General features: G+C 42.2%; 1 protein-coding gene across 1 annotated transcript in view; it reads right to left on the reverse strand.

The window, feature by feature from the left end:
• The window catches only part of KCNN2 (potassium calcium-activated channel subfamily N member 2), a 529203-nt gene that overhangs the window by 158541 nt on the left and 349791 nt on the right, over positions 1–20871 (reverse strand). The window contains exons 3-5 of the mRNA XM_018053733.1: positions 12460–12664; positions 10341–11623; positions 9661–9756 (exon numbers count right to left, since the gene is read on the reverse strand). Of these exons, the coding sequence (XP_017909222.1) occupies positions 9661–9756; positions 10341–11623; positions 12460–12481 (1401 nt within the window). The 5' untranslated portion in view covers positions 12482–12664. The remainder of the gene's footprint in view (positions 1–9660; positions 9757–10340; positions 11624–12459; positions 12665–20871) is intronic.

Consider the following 20871-nt stretch of genomic DNA (forward strand, 5'->3'; position numbering starts at 1 on the left):
GCGCTCTAAGTGACACATATACACGTGTACAGTTACACACACAGGCACACTCAACTCTCAAACAACTCGATGAGAGAAATACTCCACAGTCCCCATTTCACAGACAAGGACAGCGAAGTGCAGAGAGGCCACGGAGCATGCCCAAGGTCACTGCTAATCAGCGGTAGAGCTGGGTGCGAGCCCAGGCATGCTGGCTGTGGAGTCAGTGCACAAAGCCACAGGACAATGCTGCAAAACACAGTAAACAGCTCAAAGGAGAGTCTGATGCTTTGCTCAGCAGGGAAGCTTGCAGAGAACAATTTCAGAAATTATGGTTTTCACAGCTTCCTAGAATAACAAAGATTGGGAACATCTGTGGACAAAGTTATCTTCCAATACTGCTTTTGCATCATTTCTATACAAACTCTTACTATCAAGCACAACTACCCTTTGACAAACCTGGTTAGCCAAGATTTAGAAGCCAAAATCAAGGAGAAATAAGAAGCTATAAGAGACTCCAGGGAGGCACATTTCTAGATTCACAAAGTAGGACAGTACTCAAAATATGAACCAGTGAAGTGAACACAGACACTCCAGAAACAATTATATCAGCTATTTAATGAAGTGGTTTGCAAGTACTTTCAGAATCAACAAACTGATATAAACTTTTGGGAGGATAATTTGACAAATTCTCAATTGTCTTAAATAATATCCTTTAAGTAATTGCTGCCTTGGAAATTTATCCTTAGGAAATCATTAGACATCCTTATATAAACTCATCTGCAAAGTATTTATTATATAAATATTTTAAATAGGTCCTTTAAAATTTTTCTTTCTAATTTTTCTTAAGTGTCCAAAAATAAGGGAAAGGATTAAACTGAATATACCATATGATGCAAAAAACACTGGAATGGTCAATGGCATATGAATAGAAAATTACATGAAAAGAACATTAAATTTCTTTATACTGATATATAGCAAATATCAGGTCCATGTACTTCATATAAACACATTCTATCATAATACTTGTCTCTGGGTAGTGAGATTAAACTAGCATTGTTTTCATATTATCCATGTTTTATAGATTTTCTAACATAAATATTTATTAATTTTATCATCTGGAGAGAAAATATAAATTTTTAAGAGAAAAGGCATTTTCTCATAAAGCCTAATCTATTTTCACTCTTAAAATGACAAGCCCATGAGTCTTGTTTCCTTCTTGGATATCGTGAATAGATTGGCTGATCATGAGCACAAAATACATGGATTTCAGCACAGAATCTGACAGTCCTCATGACATTCTTGTTGAGAAACGTCAGCTGCCCTATAGTCAGGGCCCACAGAGTTGTTATGACATGAAAGGCTGAACCAAATACCATGGATGAGCAGATGGTGAACTGCAGAGAAGGTCCTACTTCTCAGCTCGGACTGCGGCTCACTCATGCCTTGCGCATGCGTTTCTCAGGTTCAAAGTCTCCGCTAGTGAGAAGCTAGGAACAGAGGTGAGTGTGGGCAAACGGCGTAACAGCCACTGATACTGACCATGTTTCTGGAACAGAATTTAGCACTGATTTGAGTTTTGCCAATACCATAACCAGTCCATACACAGCATTTTCCATACCCAAATAAAGTGTGTGTCAAACAAACATCACAATTATAATTCCAAGAATTCTGACAGGCTGAAACACTCATCTGAAACCAAGATGCTATTTAAGAGAGTCAATAAATGTAAAGCCATACATTCAATTCAGTAACAATTTTACAAGCGTACTTGGCAACAGTTTGTGTGAAGCAAAGACCATTTTAGAGGAAATAACAGTCAGTACAATGAAGCATTTTTGACAAACAGAGGTAACAAGTTCACTGGCAGATGTCACCTGAAAGTACTGAATACCTTTCTGACCTTCTTATTCAAAGAGGGAATTCAACAAAACAGAGTCAAAGTCCAGAAGGATAGGATCAGGGGCATCCTAAGTGTGATCAGGAATATTCAAAGGAGCTGCTACTGTTTAAATAGGCGTTTAAAAGGACCTAACCAACGTTGAAATGCTTGTTCTGTCATTCTTTGCAGGGGACTGACTTATCCTGTTATACTGGAAACTGCAGTCTGGTGTCTGTTTCTACTGTTCTGCTGAAATTGTTCATCAAGGTCAGCGATGACTTCCACTCATCGAATCCAAAAGGCTCCTCTCTACCCGACATTAACAGACTTCACAGCATTCAGGACACAGCACCGTGCCCACCTTCCAACATTCCCATCTCCACCTCAAGGACAAGTCATTCTTATTCCTTTTCTTTAGTTCCTCCTTCACACGACCTCTAGATGTCAGAGGGTGGTCCACTCTCCACCTTCTTCTCTCATCTATTTTCTCTCAGTGATTTTATCTATCCCTATGGGTTTAAATAGCCTCTATGCTGATTACTTGCTAACTTAATTTTCTAGTCCATACTTTTCCTCTGAATTTAAGATTCTCTTGTATAATCAGAAGCACTTCCATCAGAAGCAACCCTGACTCCACATCCTACCCTTCAGTGTGAGTCCTCCGCCTTCAGCATCACACACTCAGATGCTCCAACCAGATCCCTGGGGATCATCTTTGCATCATCCCTTGCCCTCACCTGTCATAGACAGTCACTAAGAAGTACATTCTTCCTCCAACTTGGGTCTCAAACCAGCCACTTCCCCTCATTTCCACTGCTGTTAACCAAGCCAAGTGAGCATCATCTCTACAATGTGAGTTGCCAAGTCTAATAGTCTCCAGACCAATCTCCTCAGAGCTTCCCCGCCACACGCCACCAAACAAAACATCTGCTTAAACAGTAAGCTGGATTGTGACTCGTCTTTGCTTCGATGATGGTCTCAAGCACTTTGAAGAAGGTATCACAAAGTCTTAGTATGGGCTCAGGACCCTTCAGTATAACAACCCTCACACCACCCGGTACCACTGTCCCCTTGCTGGGACTACACTGATTTGCTCTCAGTTGGGTAAGTGCAAGAAATCCCTTTGAAAAGGTTTTTCCTCCAGGCTCTGCCAGTAACTGATAACTTCCTTTCCTTTATATCTTGGTTTAAAAGTCAATTCCTTGGAGAATACTCCCATAATCACCCAGTCTGATGACAGCCGTCTGCCCCTAATGATTTTCTACCACAGTCCCTTTTATGGGGACTTTATGACACAACTTATCACAACTTCTAAGGATGCTCTTCCTTAAGTTTTGTCTCTCTCCTTAGCCCGCCTGCATGGAATGTCACTTCCAGGAGAGAAGGAACCTGACTGTCTTATTCCTCGCTGTATTAGCAGAGCTCAAAAACTATTAAATGTTGAATATGGGAAGACTTCACCCCAACATAAGGAAAACCTTCCTAAAGGTAAGAGCTGTCTGGCAACGGGCCAGCCTGTACAGACAAACTGACCACCATGGTGAGGGGCTTTGGGCAGAAATGGGGTGGCTACTTCTATCTGAGATGGCATGCCGGCTGGGATCCTGGGCCAGATAACATTTCAGGTCTTTCCAGTTCTAAAAAGAGAATTCTAAAGGAGTTTAGGGTTAAAAACATACTCCCCAAGTAGCAAACATCATATTATTTTCCAATGAGCAGAAATTCTCTCTGAAATAGCCTCACGAAACCACTTTATACCCTGACCAAAAGTAACTCCCTGAGGTTAAATCAGTGCCAGCTTCCTCCGTCCACCCTGCCAAGACGTGGTTTGGGATGATGACAGCCCACAGTGGCCCTCTTACCGAGCTGAGCAAAAACATGGCCCAGAAACGACTTGGCAGAGCAAGCGAATCCACTTGCGGTAAACCTAAAGTTCCAGTCTTCATTCATTTGTGATGCTGCTCTGTAAACACAGCAGGATTGCTTTATTTAGTGTCACACCCATTAATAATGCAGAGATCTTTACACAGGCAGGTGGAGGAAATTAGTCCTGAGTGATTTCGTTACTACAGGGTATACGTGAAGTCAAAGGGACTCAAGAGTCTCATTACAACTGAGGCAGAAGCTGATGGCAGTATAGACAGAGGTCATGGAGCTGCCCACCACACCACAAAGCAATATAAGTAAGGTACCCACCCCACGGCCTTTCAGTCTTACAAAGAGTTAATGTTTCTCTACCTTGTAGATATGGGAGAGATCTAAGGACAACTTGAAGACCATTCCTTCTACCCTTTCACCTTCTTTCATCTCCAAAGTTTAAGTTAAAAAAAAACAAAATTTGGCAAATATTTGCTTCTGATGGTAACTTTACAGGATTGGCCAGTTTGTCAGCAGATTCAATAATGTACCACTAGACACTGCAAAATGTTGCAAATAACCCTATGAGACCATGAGCTTTGTCCTTAAGGAATTTTTCACAAAAAATATTTTTCAAGAAAACAGCAAACTTTGCAAAGCCAAAGTTATTTAAAATTCCTTTTTACAACATTCGATGTAAACACTGTTGTGGGGAAATAATGTGTGGGGAAGCAGAGAATGAAAACTCTGAAGATCTTTCTAAAGGATTGGTGGGCAGTACCTTTCCATTTACAATACAAACTCCCTTCTATTCAACAATCTCTCTGCTGGATATTTATCATATGTGCATTCTCTAATTAGCAGATTAAAATAAGCATGTATGTTTTACTATGGCTTATAATAGCAAAAGCCTAGGAAACGCCAAGGGCCTGTCAGTAAGGCACAGTGCATCCATACAATGGGGTAATAAACAGCGGAAAAAGGATGAGACAGGCCTCCACGTGCTGATGAAGAAAACTAAAATATACCAGCAATGAAAGCAGAGCATGTGTGTCTCTGTTGGTGCTGAGTTGCTAAGTGGTGTCCAACTCTTTGACAACCCCATGGACTTGTAGCCTGCCAGGCTCCTCTGTCCATGCAAGAATACTGGAGTAGATTGCCATTTCCTTCTCCACGGGATCCTTCTGACCCTGGGATCAAACCCGAGTCTCCTGTATTGGCAGGTGGGTTCTTTACACTCCAGTGTTCTTGCCTGGAGAATCCCAGGGACAGAGGAGCCTGTTGGGCTTCCACCTACGGGGTCGCACAGAGTCGGACGCGACTGACGTGACTTAGCAGCAGCAGCACCAAAGGAAGCCCTATGCGTGTCTCTCAACACAATTAAATATTCATTTTTTAAAATTCTGGAGAAATGCATGAGAAATTTAAAAGTGGTCGTTTATGAAAAACAGGACTAAGAATGTGACTATAATATTTATTTTAAGCTCTTCTGTACCAGTTATTTTTACTATGTATATTTGTTTACTATTATTTTTTTCATAAGAATAGCAACTATATGCAGTATTTTCTGTATGGTCTGGAAGCATCTGCAGGAATACGAAAGCAAGCATCTTCCCTCGCCCCCTCCACAGGGGAGCTATGGTCTACTCAGTGGGGACTTAACCATCCCTCCTCAACCAGTCCAGGAGCCTTCAGAGGTTGTTAAAGTTCCTGTTCTCAGTCACTCCTTTCTCCTTTGTGTGGCCTACATGCACGAGGATAAAGAAATTTTAATTCTTGCTCTCCCAGTTTTAGATCTATAGCATCCATCTCTGAAAAGCTAACTTGAAGAAGAATGCATAGTTACTCTATTGCAAAAGATACCAAAGAAAAATCAGTGTTTCCTCTAGCCCTCTTTATTATCTATTACCAAAACAAAATCAGGGAAACAAAACTGTTTTCAACTTTAAAGTATAGTACACTCCATTCTGCCACATCTCATAAGAACCAGAAAGATCGTCCAAAATGCTTTCTTCCCGCTCTTGTATTTGCCTGTCTCAAAAATACTAAATAGTTCTTTGAACTAAAATTCCTTTCACTAGAGAAACTCAACTACACTAAAGTTGAAAAGATAAAGTGGAATCTACATTCAACTTATTTGATATTAAAGATCTTAAAGAATTATTTGAGCATTGTTTTGTTCTTATTCCATCAAATAAATAATTCCAAACCTATGGAAGAAGGGCAAGAAAAAGAAAAGTCACAGGAAATCATGCCTCTGTTTTCCCTATTATTTGATCTTGTACTTGAGATGAGGAAGCTACTTATTTAGTATCAAGTGACCTTTCCAAAGTGTATAAAACAATCCCCATAGTACTTTTTGTCAGAAGACTGCAACAAAAGGCATTTGCTAAAATTTATTTTACATATCAATTCATAATTTTTAAATTTTGCTGCTGAATATAGGAAAGCCAAATATCTATTTGAGAACATCTAACATCTACTTGGATGAAAATGTGCCCCACTAAACCTGATTTTATATAAGCATTCTGACCCACCCACTCCCAAAGAATGACTTCATTTTTGTTTGCGGGCTGGGGTGTAAAAGTAATTAGTGAAATGAGCAAGCTATAGCCTGGTGCATTGAGCTGTCTGTGGTACTGAAAAATGACAACAAAGCTGAAATGTACTGAGCTAAGTCCTTACAAAGCCTCCCTATCACACTATTTTAATTCAACCACTTCCATCCATGACTCACCTGAACCATCTAATTTTGACAGACTGTGGATAAACATTTTATAAAAGGTCACACTGACTTGCTTTCCAAGGTTCTTCATGGAAATGTCAGGGCCTACCCAAGCTTTGCAAAAGAAGTTCTGTGGACAGCCAGACAGAGAACATTGGCTATAACACTGATTTTTTGTGAATGCAGTGAGAAATCCTACCATGTACCAAAAACCCATACTAGCTAGCTCTCACTACCCAATCAACAAACTGCTGTGCTAACAAAAAGACAAAGTGTCATGTAAGACTGAATGCTATGTCCAAGAACAAGCTTTGAATGATGGCATGACCCCTACAGTGAGTTAACTCAAAGCTAATTAATATACTTGGAATTCTTAATAATAAACTGAGAAGTACCTATTTGGTTAAAACTTATGAAAGAAGTACATCTATACCAATGTCATCAGTAAGTTAAAAAGGGTACACTTCATCACTTTCCACACATGGATACATTAGCCTGTGCACTTGACTTCACTGTGTTTCAGAGTGAAGTATTTCAGAAGCAATCACTGACTCTACTCTCTGGTTGAAATAGAACACGCTTTTGTGGTTCTTGATTTTTAGCTCAGGGTCTCCATATTTATTTGGTCCTTTTCCATTTTATGTATTTAAAAAAAATACAGCTCAGATAAAATTTGTAACTTTAGCTGGAGGAAAAAAAATCTCTCAAGATTAAACAGTAATAGCTACATCCAAAACAACTAAATGATATCACCCGAGCATCTAATTGGAAATTATCTCAAGTGTGACTGGTTTGGTAGAAACCATGCATCACCAATTTTAAAAAATCTAACTTTTTGTGATGTTTATGCTGCCGCAACAGTAAAAACGGTCACTGTGCTTATAACTCTTAGGTGCAGCATTCATGTCTTCATTTTTAACACCTGTGCTATATACATACTCTAATCAATATATCTATGTATTTGTATAACAGAAATTATCCTCAAAATTAGCCAGGAGTAGAATTCTTTCAAGTGTAAAATGATCTTTAAAAATATGGGTTTTTTCAATTTGTATTACTTCAAGTTTCAACAGTGTTATCAAATATGATCAAAAATTTTTTATAACACCTGATTAACATCCAGCCAGTGTTTGGAGCTCTCAAACTCTTATAAGTTATTTCAAAATAATTTCCCAATAATTCTTAAAAAATGAGTGCTTTCAGGAAGACAGTTTGTTCTTGATATTAATACCATCAGATGTTCTTCACCATGAGTGTCTGTTCAGCTATGTGTTTTTCAGAAGGAACAGGAATAATCTGAAAGCTGATATCTAACTAAAAAAATTTAAAAAAAAAAAAAACAAAAAAACAGCTAGGTCTCTTTCCAGCATAGATTAAGTAAAACTGCACTAGTCTTAAAAAAAAAAAAAAAATTTAAGTTACTTGACTTTCATAAATACCTACGAAGATTTTAGAAAAATCTTTTAAGTTTAACCCAATTCAAATGTCAAACTTTTGGATTTAGAGAGGAACCACAGACAGACATGTCATGTTTCAGGGCTACTGATAAGCAGTAGCAGAGAGCAGCAGAAAGCATGATGGGTGGGTGCTGGGAGGACAGGGCAGTCAGGCTCTGCACTGCCTAGCTGTGGGATCGGGCGAGCAGGTCACCTCTTCTGATTACAGGTTGCTCATCTGGTAAACCAAGTCAAACGGCCATTAGACCCAGTTTGTTCCCCAGCCTTAAGCATTTTCCTTCGAGTCAAAATGAAAAGATACTCTTATGTTTAAGTTACATTTTAGTATTACTTTAAAATATTCAAAGAATCTCAAAAGCCCATGATCACTAGTGTTGAATTAAAGATGGACCTGTGTAAATTATTCAAATTTTAGAGTTCAAATGTGCTTGCCTTCTTTTGCCAGTGCAGTCTTATTACTTACCTCTAGATATTCTTGCTCCTTCTAATTCTCCTTCTCTATTCTCAATCCTTCAACCTCACACTTTTCAAGTCTTTGCAAATTTGAAAGCATGCTTATGTAATTTTTCCATCCTCATGTGGGATCAAGTGTACCTTTATTTTGCCTGGGTAGTAGTTAAAATTGGTTGCTTCTGCTGCTTTTGTGAATTACTAACTTAAATTTAATTTAACTTATAATTAACTAAATATAATTTAAATTTAATGGCAACTCCTAAAGGAAAGCACCCTAAATTCAAGAGTTGAATAGTTTGGCCAAATAAATAACAGCTAATCAAAAAAAACAGAAAGTACATATTAGTGTAAGTCATAAACTGGAAAATCCCAATCTTGCCAGATCCCACAGCTGGACAGTGCAGAGCCTGACTGCCCTGTCCTCCTAGCACCCACTCATCATGCTTTCTGCTGCTCTCTGCTACTGCTTATCGGTAGCCCTAAATTTTTGAAAACTCTAGTTATTTTACTCACTCACTTTAATATGTTATTGACTGAAAGCTACAGCAAAGTAAAAATCCAAAAGGTAACCCACGAATTTTAGATCAAATATTCTGAAATTGCCAGTTATTGGTCATATCTAACGACAGAGTTCCTGGCTGCATTTAGACAAACATTTTCCTAAGAAGTCCACTCACAAGGGCAGTGGCCTTTGCTCTTAAGTGACATTTTAAATGATAAACGTACCTAAAAATCTACCAAACTACCAGATATACAGAATTAGTATTCTAAATTCTCAACAGATTCTTTCTTCTTTCTCTAATGTTAGAGTAAGATATAGAAAAGGTTAGACTTCTCCTCTTGCCTTATTAATACACATGAGCAAGGTGTATCCCAGGACTCTGTTCTTTTTTAAGCTACAGTTAGTACGGAAGGTGATACAGACAGGTACAATCTTCCCTAATGGCCCATCCATCTTGTTAATGTGTATTAAAGGAGAATACTCATCTACCCTACAGATTAAGGCTAGTGCTTAACTGGCCTTAAGGAAAGCAAATGCAATGACAGTCATGGAGAAGTGGACCTACCTAAAGAAGAGCGGTGGGGAATCTGAGGTTTAACAAATACATCCTGGGAACTACTGCATGTTTACATGGTGCACTGTTTGTTTTGCTTTCAACTTCTTGCAAGAACAGGTCAGGTGCTAAGGGAAGAACACGCATGTGTCTTCTGTAACCTCAGGTAAGGACAGGAGAGCTTGGAAAAGCATCTGCTGCCTTGCACTTTCCCAGGTTGGGGTCATTCATAAACAGCAGAGCGTAAGTTACCTGTATTTCCCTGGCGTGGTACACGATGATCAGACCGAGCAGGATGATCGTGGAGAGACTGATAAGGCATTTCAGAGCTAAGGAATACAGCGACGCCTGCAACAAAGACAGAAGCACTTTTTTTAAAAGAAGCACTTTTAAGCCCGGGGTGGGGGTGGGGGTCGGCCAATCCCCAGCAATTGGATCTGAGCTCCCAGGGGGAGGATGGAGGTAGGGGCACCTGTTTTGGCTCTGTGATTTGTCAGGAAAGTGAGGAGATCAGGGAAGGCCAAGCAGCAGCGGGGCCACAACTCCACGGACCCAAGTGCAGCTTGTGGCTCTCGAAATGAAATCCATGAGGAAGTTATCTTTGAGTTTAAGCCTTTGGGCTTGAAAGAGACCTTCTAAATCGTGCGCCTCAGGAGAGAAATAAAGCATGCTTTCCCCCACGGAGTCCTGAAATCACTTCTTTAAAATACCCAACTGGCAGGGCATTCACTCCCAGAACTTTGGCTGCGCGCGGAAAAGCTTCCTCTCCAGACTAGGGTTAAGGGTGCGAGTCGGAGTGGCACTCGCCCTCGCGGCGGACATCTCCGATCGTCAGGGACTCGCAGGCAGAGAGTCCCGCCAGCGACCACCGCAACCACCAGGCGTCCGGCTCTACGGCCCGGGAACGGTGGGCAAAGGGCTCGAGCACCTACCTTGTCGTAGGCGCCCCACGACAGCTCGGTCTCGATGACCATAACCACGATGCCGAACATGCCAAAGATGAGCGCATAGTCACTGAGCCGCTTGCGCTTCTCGAACAGGGCGCGCCGGTGGCCCAGCTTGTAGCCAATGTTCTGGTTCTTCTTTTTGCTGGACTTGGTGCCACTGCTGCTGCCATGCCCGCTGCCGCCGCCGCCGCCACCGCCTCCTCCAGTGCTGCCGCCGCCGCCGGCTCCGTAGAGCGCCAGGTTATTGGAGTTGTTGTGCTCCGGCTTGGATACCACGATCTCCGGGGCTGAGGACGAAGCGGCGGCGGCCGCGGCAGCAGACGGGGAGGACGCGCCGCCACCTCCTCCAACAGACACCGGGGGCTGTAGGGGCTGCGCCTCGGAGTCCATCTCGTGCAGGTTCCGGCGGGACGCGCTCAAGTTGCTGAGCGGCCGCATGACGCCCCCGTTGTACCTACAGCTGCTCATGGCTATTTCGGTGAAGGGGTTGCTCTCGCGGCGCGCCTGGGGCTGGTGGTGCTGGTGGTGCGCCGGGTGCGGGTGGTGGTGGTAGTGCGAGAGCGGGGGCCCAGAGCCCAGGCTGCCGAGGCTGCCCGTGGGGCTGGCGGCGGGCTGCAGGCTGTGGCACTGGTGGTACTGGGAGGCGGACGCTGGCGGTTGCGCGTACTGCTGCCGGAGCGCACTGGCATGGCTGGACGGCGTCAGCTCGCTCACATTGAGCTGGCTGCCCCGGCGCGACGAGCAGCAGCAGCAGCACGACGAGCCCGACAGCGGCGAGGAAGTGCGGGTCCGGAAGGCGCCGCCGCCGGGCGAGGAGGTACGGAGCAGCAGGGACAGGTTATCCCCCGCCCCCGCCCCCGGGGCACCGGAGGAGGCGCAGCTGTTGCACCGGAGGCATGGGCTGCTGCCGCCGCTGCCCGGCTGCTGGTGCGCGAGGTGCGGGTGGTGGTGAGGGTGCGGGAGGGGCGCGAAGGGCGCGCACGGCTTGTCCTGGCTCTGCTGCTGCTGCTGGCAATGCAGGTGCGAGGAGCGCGACGGCGGCGGCGGCTGCTCCGAGAAGAAGCCGCGCTGGAACTGCAATGGGGTTTCCATGTCAGGGCTGTTAAAGCTGCAGGGAGACCAGGCGGTGGTGCACCCTGCGCAATGCGTTATGGTCGGGAGCGGAGACTCCTGCTGCTGGTGCGAGGAAGGGCCCATGCCGGCTCCGGTAGAATCCAGGCGCCGAGTCCGATTGGTCGGGCGCACCAAAACAATGGGCATGACATCACCTGCGGGGACCGAGACTGAGTTTGCGGCGCGAGGTTTAGGGGAGCATGTGTGTGTGAGAGAGAGATGGGGAGGGGGGGAATCTGCAGGATGAAAACCCTAGGGTGCTCAGGCTAGGACAGGGGCAGGGCGAGGGTTCCACTTGCTGATGATAGGGGACCACCCTTGAGCCCCAAGAGGGCTGGGGAGTGCAGCGGGTTTGCAGTGAGGGGGGAAAAGGTAGGGACGTCCCTCCTTCCCGCTCCACTGCCCCCCTAACTGTTGCCGGACGTGCAGTCTCGATCACTTGCCCGGGCACTGCAGCACGTTGGGCCACCCCAGCCAGGGCATCAGGCGAGGGAACGGTGCGGAACCCAGGGCCACTCTTTCACCCGCATGCACGCCTCTTAAGAGCTGCGGAACAACAGCCCCCTCGCCCCACGCTTACGTCTCCCTGATTGTCCTGCTGAGAGTGGGCTGCCAGCTACCCGCCAAATAACTGAGGGGACACCCACTTTGGAGAGAAAAGGTTTGATGGCTAGCTGAGCCAGTGCAGCAGGGCTTGGTGCGAACTCCGGCGCCTGAGCCCCAGGTTGGCCGCGGCGGGATCCAAGCGGCCCTTGAGCCCTAATCTTCCCCGGCCGCTGGGCTTCGGCGCCTGGTACTCGGGATAGGCTGCGCGGTGCTCTCGCCCTAGTGCGCTGCGGCGCAGCAAGGGTTAACCGCCTTGGCGCCTGGGCCGGGGAGGATGGGGGCGGGGCCGGAGGAGGGGATCCCCTCCGTCCTCGCGAGGAGCTGGATTGGGCTTCCCGGGTCCCCCTGGCGGGGGTGGAGGGCTTTCCCAGCTACCGCCGCTCACATTTGCGCCTTCTGCGGAACATGAGGGGCTGGCGCCCCCGGCCGCCGGGTCCTGGGTTACGCGCTCAGGCCCTCTGGCCACCCCAGTGGGTAGGTCCGTGGGCTTTTCCTGCCTTGGAGAGGACGCTTGCTTGAGGGTCTTGGGGGATGCTCAGCCACCGCCAGCCACCACCAGCGCGTCTTCTGTTCCTCTTCCTCCTCCCCACCTGCAGCACAGACACAAAGCAAAGGCGGATCACTGATGCGCAAACACCGAGCATCTTCTGTGCCTGACTGCAGCGGCGGATGGAGAGGGGCCTGGCGCGGGCTGATTCACACCGTCAGTCAATTTCGCTGGCTGGGAAATTATTAATAATGAGAACTCGGGCTGCATAATAGTTGCTTGAGGACAGTACTGGAGTTTTGCTCGAGTTAGATATAATATTTATTTGCTAATAAACCAATAAAAATTACGTTTTGTGTCTCATAAATTTCCTGTGATGTGTCTTCCTTTTAGGCGATATATTGCACTATCACAAAGAGGCAAGGGAACCTTTCAAGGGTTCTTTGTTACTGCTCCATCTTACGTGTTTGTCGTTTGTATTTCTTTGTAAATTGAGATCCCCATTTCCAGAAAATGGAATGAAATACACTGGCCAGTTGAATATTTACTTTTTAAATTGTAATTTTAAAGCATTATTTTTATGATGGACGTTATAAAGAGTTAGACTGACCAAGAAATTAAAGTGAAAGCCGATCACCTTCATTAGGTAATTGAAATTCTCAGCTGGATCCAGTTTCTTGATATTCTACTCGGCAGCTGCCCTAAAGTTGCTTACAAGGTACCTGCTCCTAAGACAGTGTATGTGTTTCAATGCTATGGAGTGAATAATTCATTTTAGGATTTGGACATGAGTTAAACAATTTTAAATTTTTTTGTGTATAGCAAGCAAACAAATCCAGGAGGAAAAAAAAAAAGGAGAGGGTTGCTTTTAGTCCCAGAGAATGTGCATTTCTCAGTAGTCTTGGTCAAGAATAGAATTTGAAGGGCTAAAAGCTGGAGACAGCATTTTATTTTTATATTCTATTATGATTTTTGGCAATTCAATAACACATTTACAATTATTAAGTTCATATAATTTTGGGGTAGATCTGAGTAGATCTGCATGAATTGTGTGGTGAACATGACTTTTAAAAACAATTCTAACGAGTAATTTGAAATTACAACAAAAGCTTCCAAATTAAAATTTTTTCACCTTCTGGTGTGAAGTAAAATTCAACTCAAGCACAAAATTCATAATACATTTATTTTCACTTTGTAATGAATTATATGACCTCCTTCTAGTTGTACACAGCGCTGATTAAGTGAAAACGTTTGATTCATCCTTCCAAATCTAAATACATCAAATATATTTATCATGGTGATTTAATACTCTCATTAGCCTTTTGTAAATTTAAATGAAAGACTACATCAATACCCTCTCCAAATATAATAATTGTTACCACACTAAACTGTTATAGATTTAGATATAAGGTTCAAGAGTTATTAAAATGTTATTAAAATGACTGCCCCCCAAAAAAGCAATATCTGCATCTTTTGTTGTCAAACTGACTTTCTCATATAGCAAATTCAAAGCTTCAAATAAGTTCTACAAACAAAATAACAAGGAAATAAATGTTGCCATACTTTCTCTAGTACAAGATTAGGTGCAGTCCCTTTAATCATGTGGAAACAAAGACTGTTAACATTCAAGGAGGGTTGGGAGGAAAGGATGCACAAGGTAAGAAAGAAATGGAGATTTGGCATATAACATGAGGAACCGTAAGAATAACAAAACTCAAATGACCAGTGCTTCCTCTTAGCCAGCACCTGCAGAAGCTCATGAAATAATATGAAACCTACTGTGATTGGAGAGAGACGAAGGTAAGAATTGGTCAGATACTCATCATCTTTCTGTTTCAAGGAATCATCTATCACACACACTCCAAAAATGTTCTTGATAATAAACGCCTGCATTTGGAGAGTTTGATCATCTGCTATTAGTTTGATGATGAAAATGACAAGATCTCACAGTAAGTTTCTGTGTTAGTCTGAATCCTCATAACATTATTGTTTAGGACATTTTACACTATTGGGTTATGACAGAAGCGCACTTAAGGAGTTCTTTTCATCAGCCTCTTTTCTTTGTAAATTAGCAAACCGATTTCAAGCTTGTATGTAAACTTTTCATATAGTGTACCATCATTTTGCTATTTTTCTCCCTAATTGGGATTATAGATGTACCATGTGAAGTAGTTGGAACAACAAAGATAATATTCTTTCCATGGACAGTACTTCACACTTAGTAAATACTCATTTTATTTGTGAGAGTGAGGAGGGAAAGAGAGAGGGAGGAAATAAAAAGAGGTTGGAAGCAAGGTCACAATACAAGGGCTTGCAAACTCCAATAATAAGCTCTTAGAAAGTTGCATTTGCTTCTCTTTCTGTCATTAAGATACGTAAGTGCTGGAAATTTCTCTAGTTTAACACCAGAGGTCATACTCATCCACAAAATACATTTCAAATCCTATCATTTAAATGCCCTTTATCTTCTAGCATCATGTTCTTATAAAAATTACTTTTTGTTTAACCTTATGGGTTAGAAAGATTGCTTTTTCTTATTTGTCATATTTCAAGCTGGTGAGCTTGAATACTCCCAAAGCACTCCACAAACACCTAATAACGGTCTTAGAAGGATGATTTTCCCAGACCACGGGGGCTTGGAAAAAAGCTTCAGGTCGTTTGCACTTAATCCTTTACTTTATGCAGATTTATATTATGCCAACAGTTTTCTTTTTTTTTTTTTAATTCTCTTTTTCACAGGAATTACTAGTCTATGCTATCTCTGTTTCTTATAAAAAGCAGGACTCTTGAATTTCGATGTTTCTGGTCTATTTGAAAAGGCTGTCAGAACAGCTGATGCAGGCACCAGGGCATCTGTTTGCCACACTGAGTGCTCTGAGAGATTCTTCGACTTACAAAATAAGTGTTTTTCTGAGATTTTTCTTTGTCTTTGCCCAGGTAAGTAAATTATTTGATGGTGCCAACTGCAGAAGTTGCAACAAGCCACAGCCTCTTTGAACTTAGTTTGCTTAGCATTTGATACAAATGGGGACTTGGGAAAATATCAGAGTTGTTCTCTCAGCACAACAACAATTCTTTGTTTACTGATACATTTCATTAAAAAACACTTATTTTTAAACCACATATTGTTCTCAATTCATAAGAAATGTGCATTTGAAGAAAACAGTAAAATATCTTTGTGTATTATATTCTTTATGCTCCCATATTATTAATAGAAAGTATCAAGATTTGAGTGAGCTTATTGATGACAGTCTTGTTAATTTTTAGTAATACCACTATTATTCAGGGATTAATTATACTGTTAGGACTTATTCATTAACATCTTAACATTTCCGAATTTGTTTTACCCTCATCCTTGCTTCCTACCATGTCTCAGCTAATTACCATATCTATAAAAGTCTCAGTTGTGCAGCAAAGAAAAAAAAAAGATAGAAGCTATACTAGTTTTGCCAGTATAATTGAATGATGTTACATAAATAAATAGGCGAACAGGTTGAAATTATTTCCTGTGATAAGTCTCTTAAAAATCATCTATGGATTATATAAACAGATGTACCTGGGCAGCTAGAAACACATATTCGAGCTACGAAGTCATAAAAAAAGACTTATTGAATAGCACATTCTAGTTTATAAAGCAGTTTCTCATGTGTTATTTTATTTTCATCTCTCAAGCACCCTTACCCCAGGGCAGGGCAGTTCTTATGATCACTCCTGCTTTACAGGTAAGGATAATCCTGAAATGGGGTACCTGGGCTACCCCAGGTCATGCAGCTACTGAGTAGCAGGAAAAAGGTAACCCTCAAGTACAGTCTTCTGTCTGGTGAGTCTGTTTAACACCCTTGCAGCCTTTCCTGCAGAGGAGAAGGATAACCTATTGACTCTATCTGCTCATACTGGCTGGCACCCCACTAAAAGTCAAGGAGCAGTAGCTGGTTATTACCATTCACTGTCTTTGAATGACCTCATGGACATGTCCTCCCTGGCTTGATTGGGATTCTGAGATTCTCAACTACTGTCATTTTGTTAACTTCATTTGATCAACAGAATAATTCATGAGGCTCTGATACAAGACTGGATAAAACCGCAGTGCTGTACGTACGCAGGTCCAAGGTGCCCAATTAAAAAATATTAAAAAATACAGATCCTTGTCTCTTCAGATACAGTCTTCTGCTGACTTTGCTGGCACCCTTGGCATTTCTCATTTTTGGCAACATTCACAGTAAAAACTGAAGGCCAGTGAAGACTACTTATTCTCACTGACAGAGTCCATTTTGTCTTTTTTACATAATAAGGGAGAAGAAAGAGGCTCAAGCTCCTTGCCCTGTGGCTTGGAGGAACTTGTCTGCAGTCCTGCAGGGACCTAGCAGGACTGGCTCTCAGTTCTTCTGGGTATTTCTTGGTTCTTATAACTGAAAATATCACAATTACGGAATACGCCGGTTCTGTTTGTTTCAGAGCTTAAAACTTCCTCACTGTTCCAGCAACTTTCCTCAGGTGTTTTCATGCCATTGTTCTCTTCCATATATATTGGTCAAACTAATTTGCCTTGTGGTAGGTAAAACAGCTGTAGCAGTTCTAGGTTTCATATACACAACCATGTTATTTAGAGGAAAGTGATCATTCCTGTCTCACTATTTCAAAAAACTCTGTTGACAAGCATGGTTCACAAGCCCAGTGCTGTATCATAATTAAAGAATGGCTAAAGGAGGTATGATGGGAATGACTCATCAAACAGCAAATGCCAATAAAGAGATATAACTTACTTAAAAGAATAAAATGGAAATTCTGGAGATGAAGAGTACAATAACTGAAATGAAGAATTCACTAGAGGGGCTCAACAGATTTGAGCTGACAAGAAAAAAAAAAAAGATTACTGAACTTAGGGACATCACAAGAAAATAAATCTATTACTCAGCCGTTAAAAAGAATTCATTTGAATCAGTTCTGATGAGATGGATGAAACTGGAGCCAATTATACAGAGTGAAGTAAGCCAGAAAGAAAAACACCAATACAGTATACTAACACATATTTATGGAATTTAGGAAGATGGCAATGACGACCCTGTATGCAAGACAGGAAAAAAGACACAGATGTGTATAACGGACTTTTGGACTCAGAGGGAGAGGGAGAGGGTGGGATGATTTGGGAGAATGGGAATTCTAACATGTATACTGTCATGTAAGAATTGAATCGCCAGTCCATGTCTGACGTAGGGTGCAGCTTGCTTGGGGCTGGTGCATGGGGATGACCCAGAGAGATGTTGTGGGGAGGGAGGTGGGAGGGGGGTTCATGTTTGGGAATGCATGTAAGAATTAAAGATTTTAAAATTTAAAAAATAAAAAAAAATTAAAAAAAGACATATTATTTATGAACACAGATGCAAAATTCTCAACAAAATCCAATCAAATTGAATATCACTTCAGTTCAGTCACTCACTCATGTCCGACTCCTTGCAACCCAAGGATGGTAGCACACCAGGCCTCCCTGTCCCTCACAATCTCCCAAAGTTTGCCCAAGTTCACGTCCATTGCATCGGTGATACCATCCAGCCATATCATCCTCTGATGCCTTCTTCTCCTTCTGCCCTCAATCTTTCCCAGCATTAGAGACTTTTTCCAGTGAGTCAGTTCTTTGCATCAGATGACCAAAATACTGGAGCTTCAGCTTCAGTATCAGTCCTCCCAAGGAGTATACAGGGTTGATTTCCCTGAAGATTGACTGGTTTGATCTCCTTGCTGTCCAATGGACTTGCAGGAGTCTTCTCCAGACCACAGTTCAAAGGCATTGATTCTTCATCATTCTGCCTTCTTTATGGTCCAATTCTCACAACCATACATGAGGGAAAACCATAGCCTTGAATATATGGACCTTTGTCAGCAGAGTAATGTCTCTGCTTTTCAATACACTGCCTAGGTTTGGCATAGCTTTCCTGCCAAGAAGCAATCGTCTTATTTCAAGGCTGCAGTCACAATCCAGTGATTTTAGAGCCCAATAAGGGGAAAACTGCCACTTCTTCCCCCTTCTCTTTGCCATGAAGTATTGGGGCCGGATGCCCAAAATCTTTTTTTTTTTTTTAATATTTAGTTTTAAGCTGGCTCTTTCACTTTTCTCCTTCACTCTCATCAAGAGACTCTTTAGTTCCTCTACATTTTCTGCCATTGGGAGAAAATATTTGCAAGTCATAGATGTGAAAAGGGACTTGCACCCCAAATATAAAGAACTCTTCAAACTTGATCGTGAAAAGAATAAACAACCCAAAGTCTTTGAATAGACATTTCTAAAAGAAGGTATAATAGTGACAAATAAGCACATGAAAATAAATGCACAACATCACTGGCCACTAGGAAAATGTCAATCAAAACTATAATGCCACTTCATAACCCCTAAGATGTCTTTAATCAGAAAGACAAGCAATAACACATGTTGGAGAGGACATGGTGAAATTTGAACACTCATACATTGCTAGTGGGAATGTACAAGCAGCTTTGTAAAACATTTAGAAGTGCCTTAAAATATTAATTCTAAAACTAGCATATTATCCAGCAATTCTACTCCTAGGCACATAGTCTAGAGAAATGAAAATACGCATCTACACAAAAACTTGCACATAAATGTTTACAGCAGCATTATTTAAATAGCTAAACACTGGAAAGAATTCAAATGTCTATCAACTGGTACGTGTATAAACAAAACATGGTATATTTTTAAAGTGGAATATTACTCATCAGTGAAAAGCAATGAAATAGTGATAAATGCTACAACAAGGAGGAACTTTGAAGAATGTGAAAGGAAGTCAGTCACAAAAGACAACATGAATGATTCTATCCATAGGAAATGTCCAGTATAAGCAAATCTATAAACAAAATGTTACATTAGTGGTTGTCTTATGCTGGGGGTAAGGAGGCAGCAGAAATGGGGATTCATTAATAAGCAAAGTGTTTCTTACCGATGTGATAAAAATATTTTAAGGTGGCGCGAGTGATAAAGAATGTGCCCGCCAATCAATGCAGGAGATGTAAGAGACTCGGGATTGATCCTGAGTCGAGGAGTCCCCCTGGAGAAGGGCCCTGGAGAAGGGAATGGCAACCCACTCTAGTATTCCTGCCTAGAGAATCCCGGGGAGGGATTCTCCTCCTCCCATGGAGGAGCCTGGCGGGCTACGGTCCATAGGGTTACAAAGAGTCGGACACGACTGAAAAGACTTGGCATGGCATAGCATGGTAATAGTCACATAACTCTGTGAATACACTAACAATCATTAATTTGTACACTTGGAATGGATGACTTACATATTATGTGAATTATATATCAAGAAAGTTGTTAACAACTGATAAGAGACATTCCCAAACATAACCGAATGCTAAAATGAAAGTATCAGTTTAGAATGAACAGTGCTGAGGCAGTATTAGATAAAATTAGAGTGGAGCTGGAATAAGTTTTCCTAAGTAGCATGAGTTACTATTGTGGTGTTTTAGTCCCTAAGTTGTCTCCGACTCTTGTGACCCCAGGCTCTGTCCATGGGATTTCCCAGGCAAGGATATTATCCAAGCATTTTGAGGAATTTGAGGATTCCAGACTTTCTTCTTTGGGACTCTATCTAAATGGCTTTTAAATCCTAACAGTATCATGATTCAATAAATATCCAAGAAGAATTTCAATAAAAATGAGCTGAGGAATTTTTATTTTAATTGTGGAATGTATATTTCTCTTACATATAAGTAAAACTCAGTTATATTTTGTCCTGAATTCTACAGTTAAAAATCACCATTATCATATGATTCTAGCAGACAATAACTAAGACTAAAGTATCCTTTGAAGATAAGTTATCATGGTCACTTGTGACCACTGATTAAGTGCTCTGTGATGAGTCAGCTCCATCCCCCTTAAGCAGTGCAAACACAGGATGGTGAGACTAAAGTCTTTTTGAAGAGGTTAGCTGTGGCAGTTCGGGGAGTTATACACTCTCAGTCTAGAGGGCTGGCAACAAAAGTGCACTCTGCACCCAACCAACAGCACGTGGTCCAGCTGTTTGAAGCAAACATCTTAAAGGCCTCGGCAGTCAAGAAAGCATAGCACCAGGCAGCCACTGTGTAGGTGGCAGAGGTCTCACTTGATACTGACAAGTGACTGTACCACCAGGATCAGGCTTACTTCAATGCTCACTTCAAAAGAGATCAGGGGAGTCAGAGGCCCTCTTAATGAAAGCCAAACCAACGCTCAAAGCTCTCACATGAATGGTTGTCTAGGGGAGCTTGGAACTGGGTATTAATTCAGGGGAATGCAAAATTCCCATTTCCCATTCTTACATG

Source organism: Capra hircus, chromosome 10 (genome assembly GCF_001704415.2).
Source record: "Capra hircus breed San Clemente chromosome 10, ASM170441v1, whole genome shotgun sequence".
Classification (NCBI taxonomy): Eukaryota; Metazoa; Chordata; class Mammalia; order Artiodactyla; family Bovidae; genus Capra; species Capra hircus.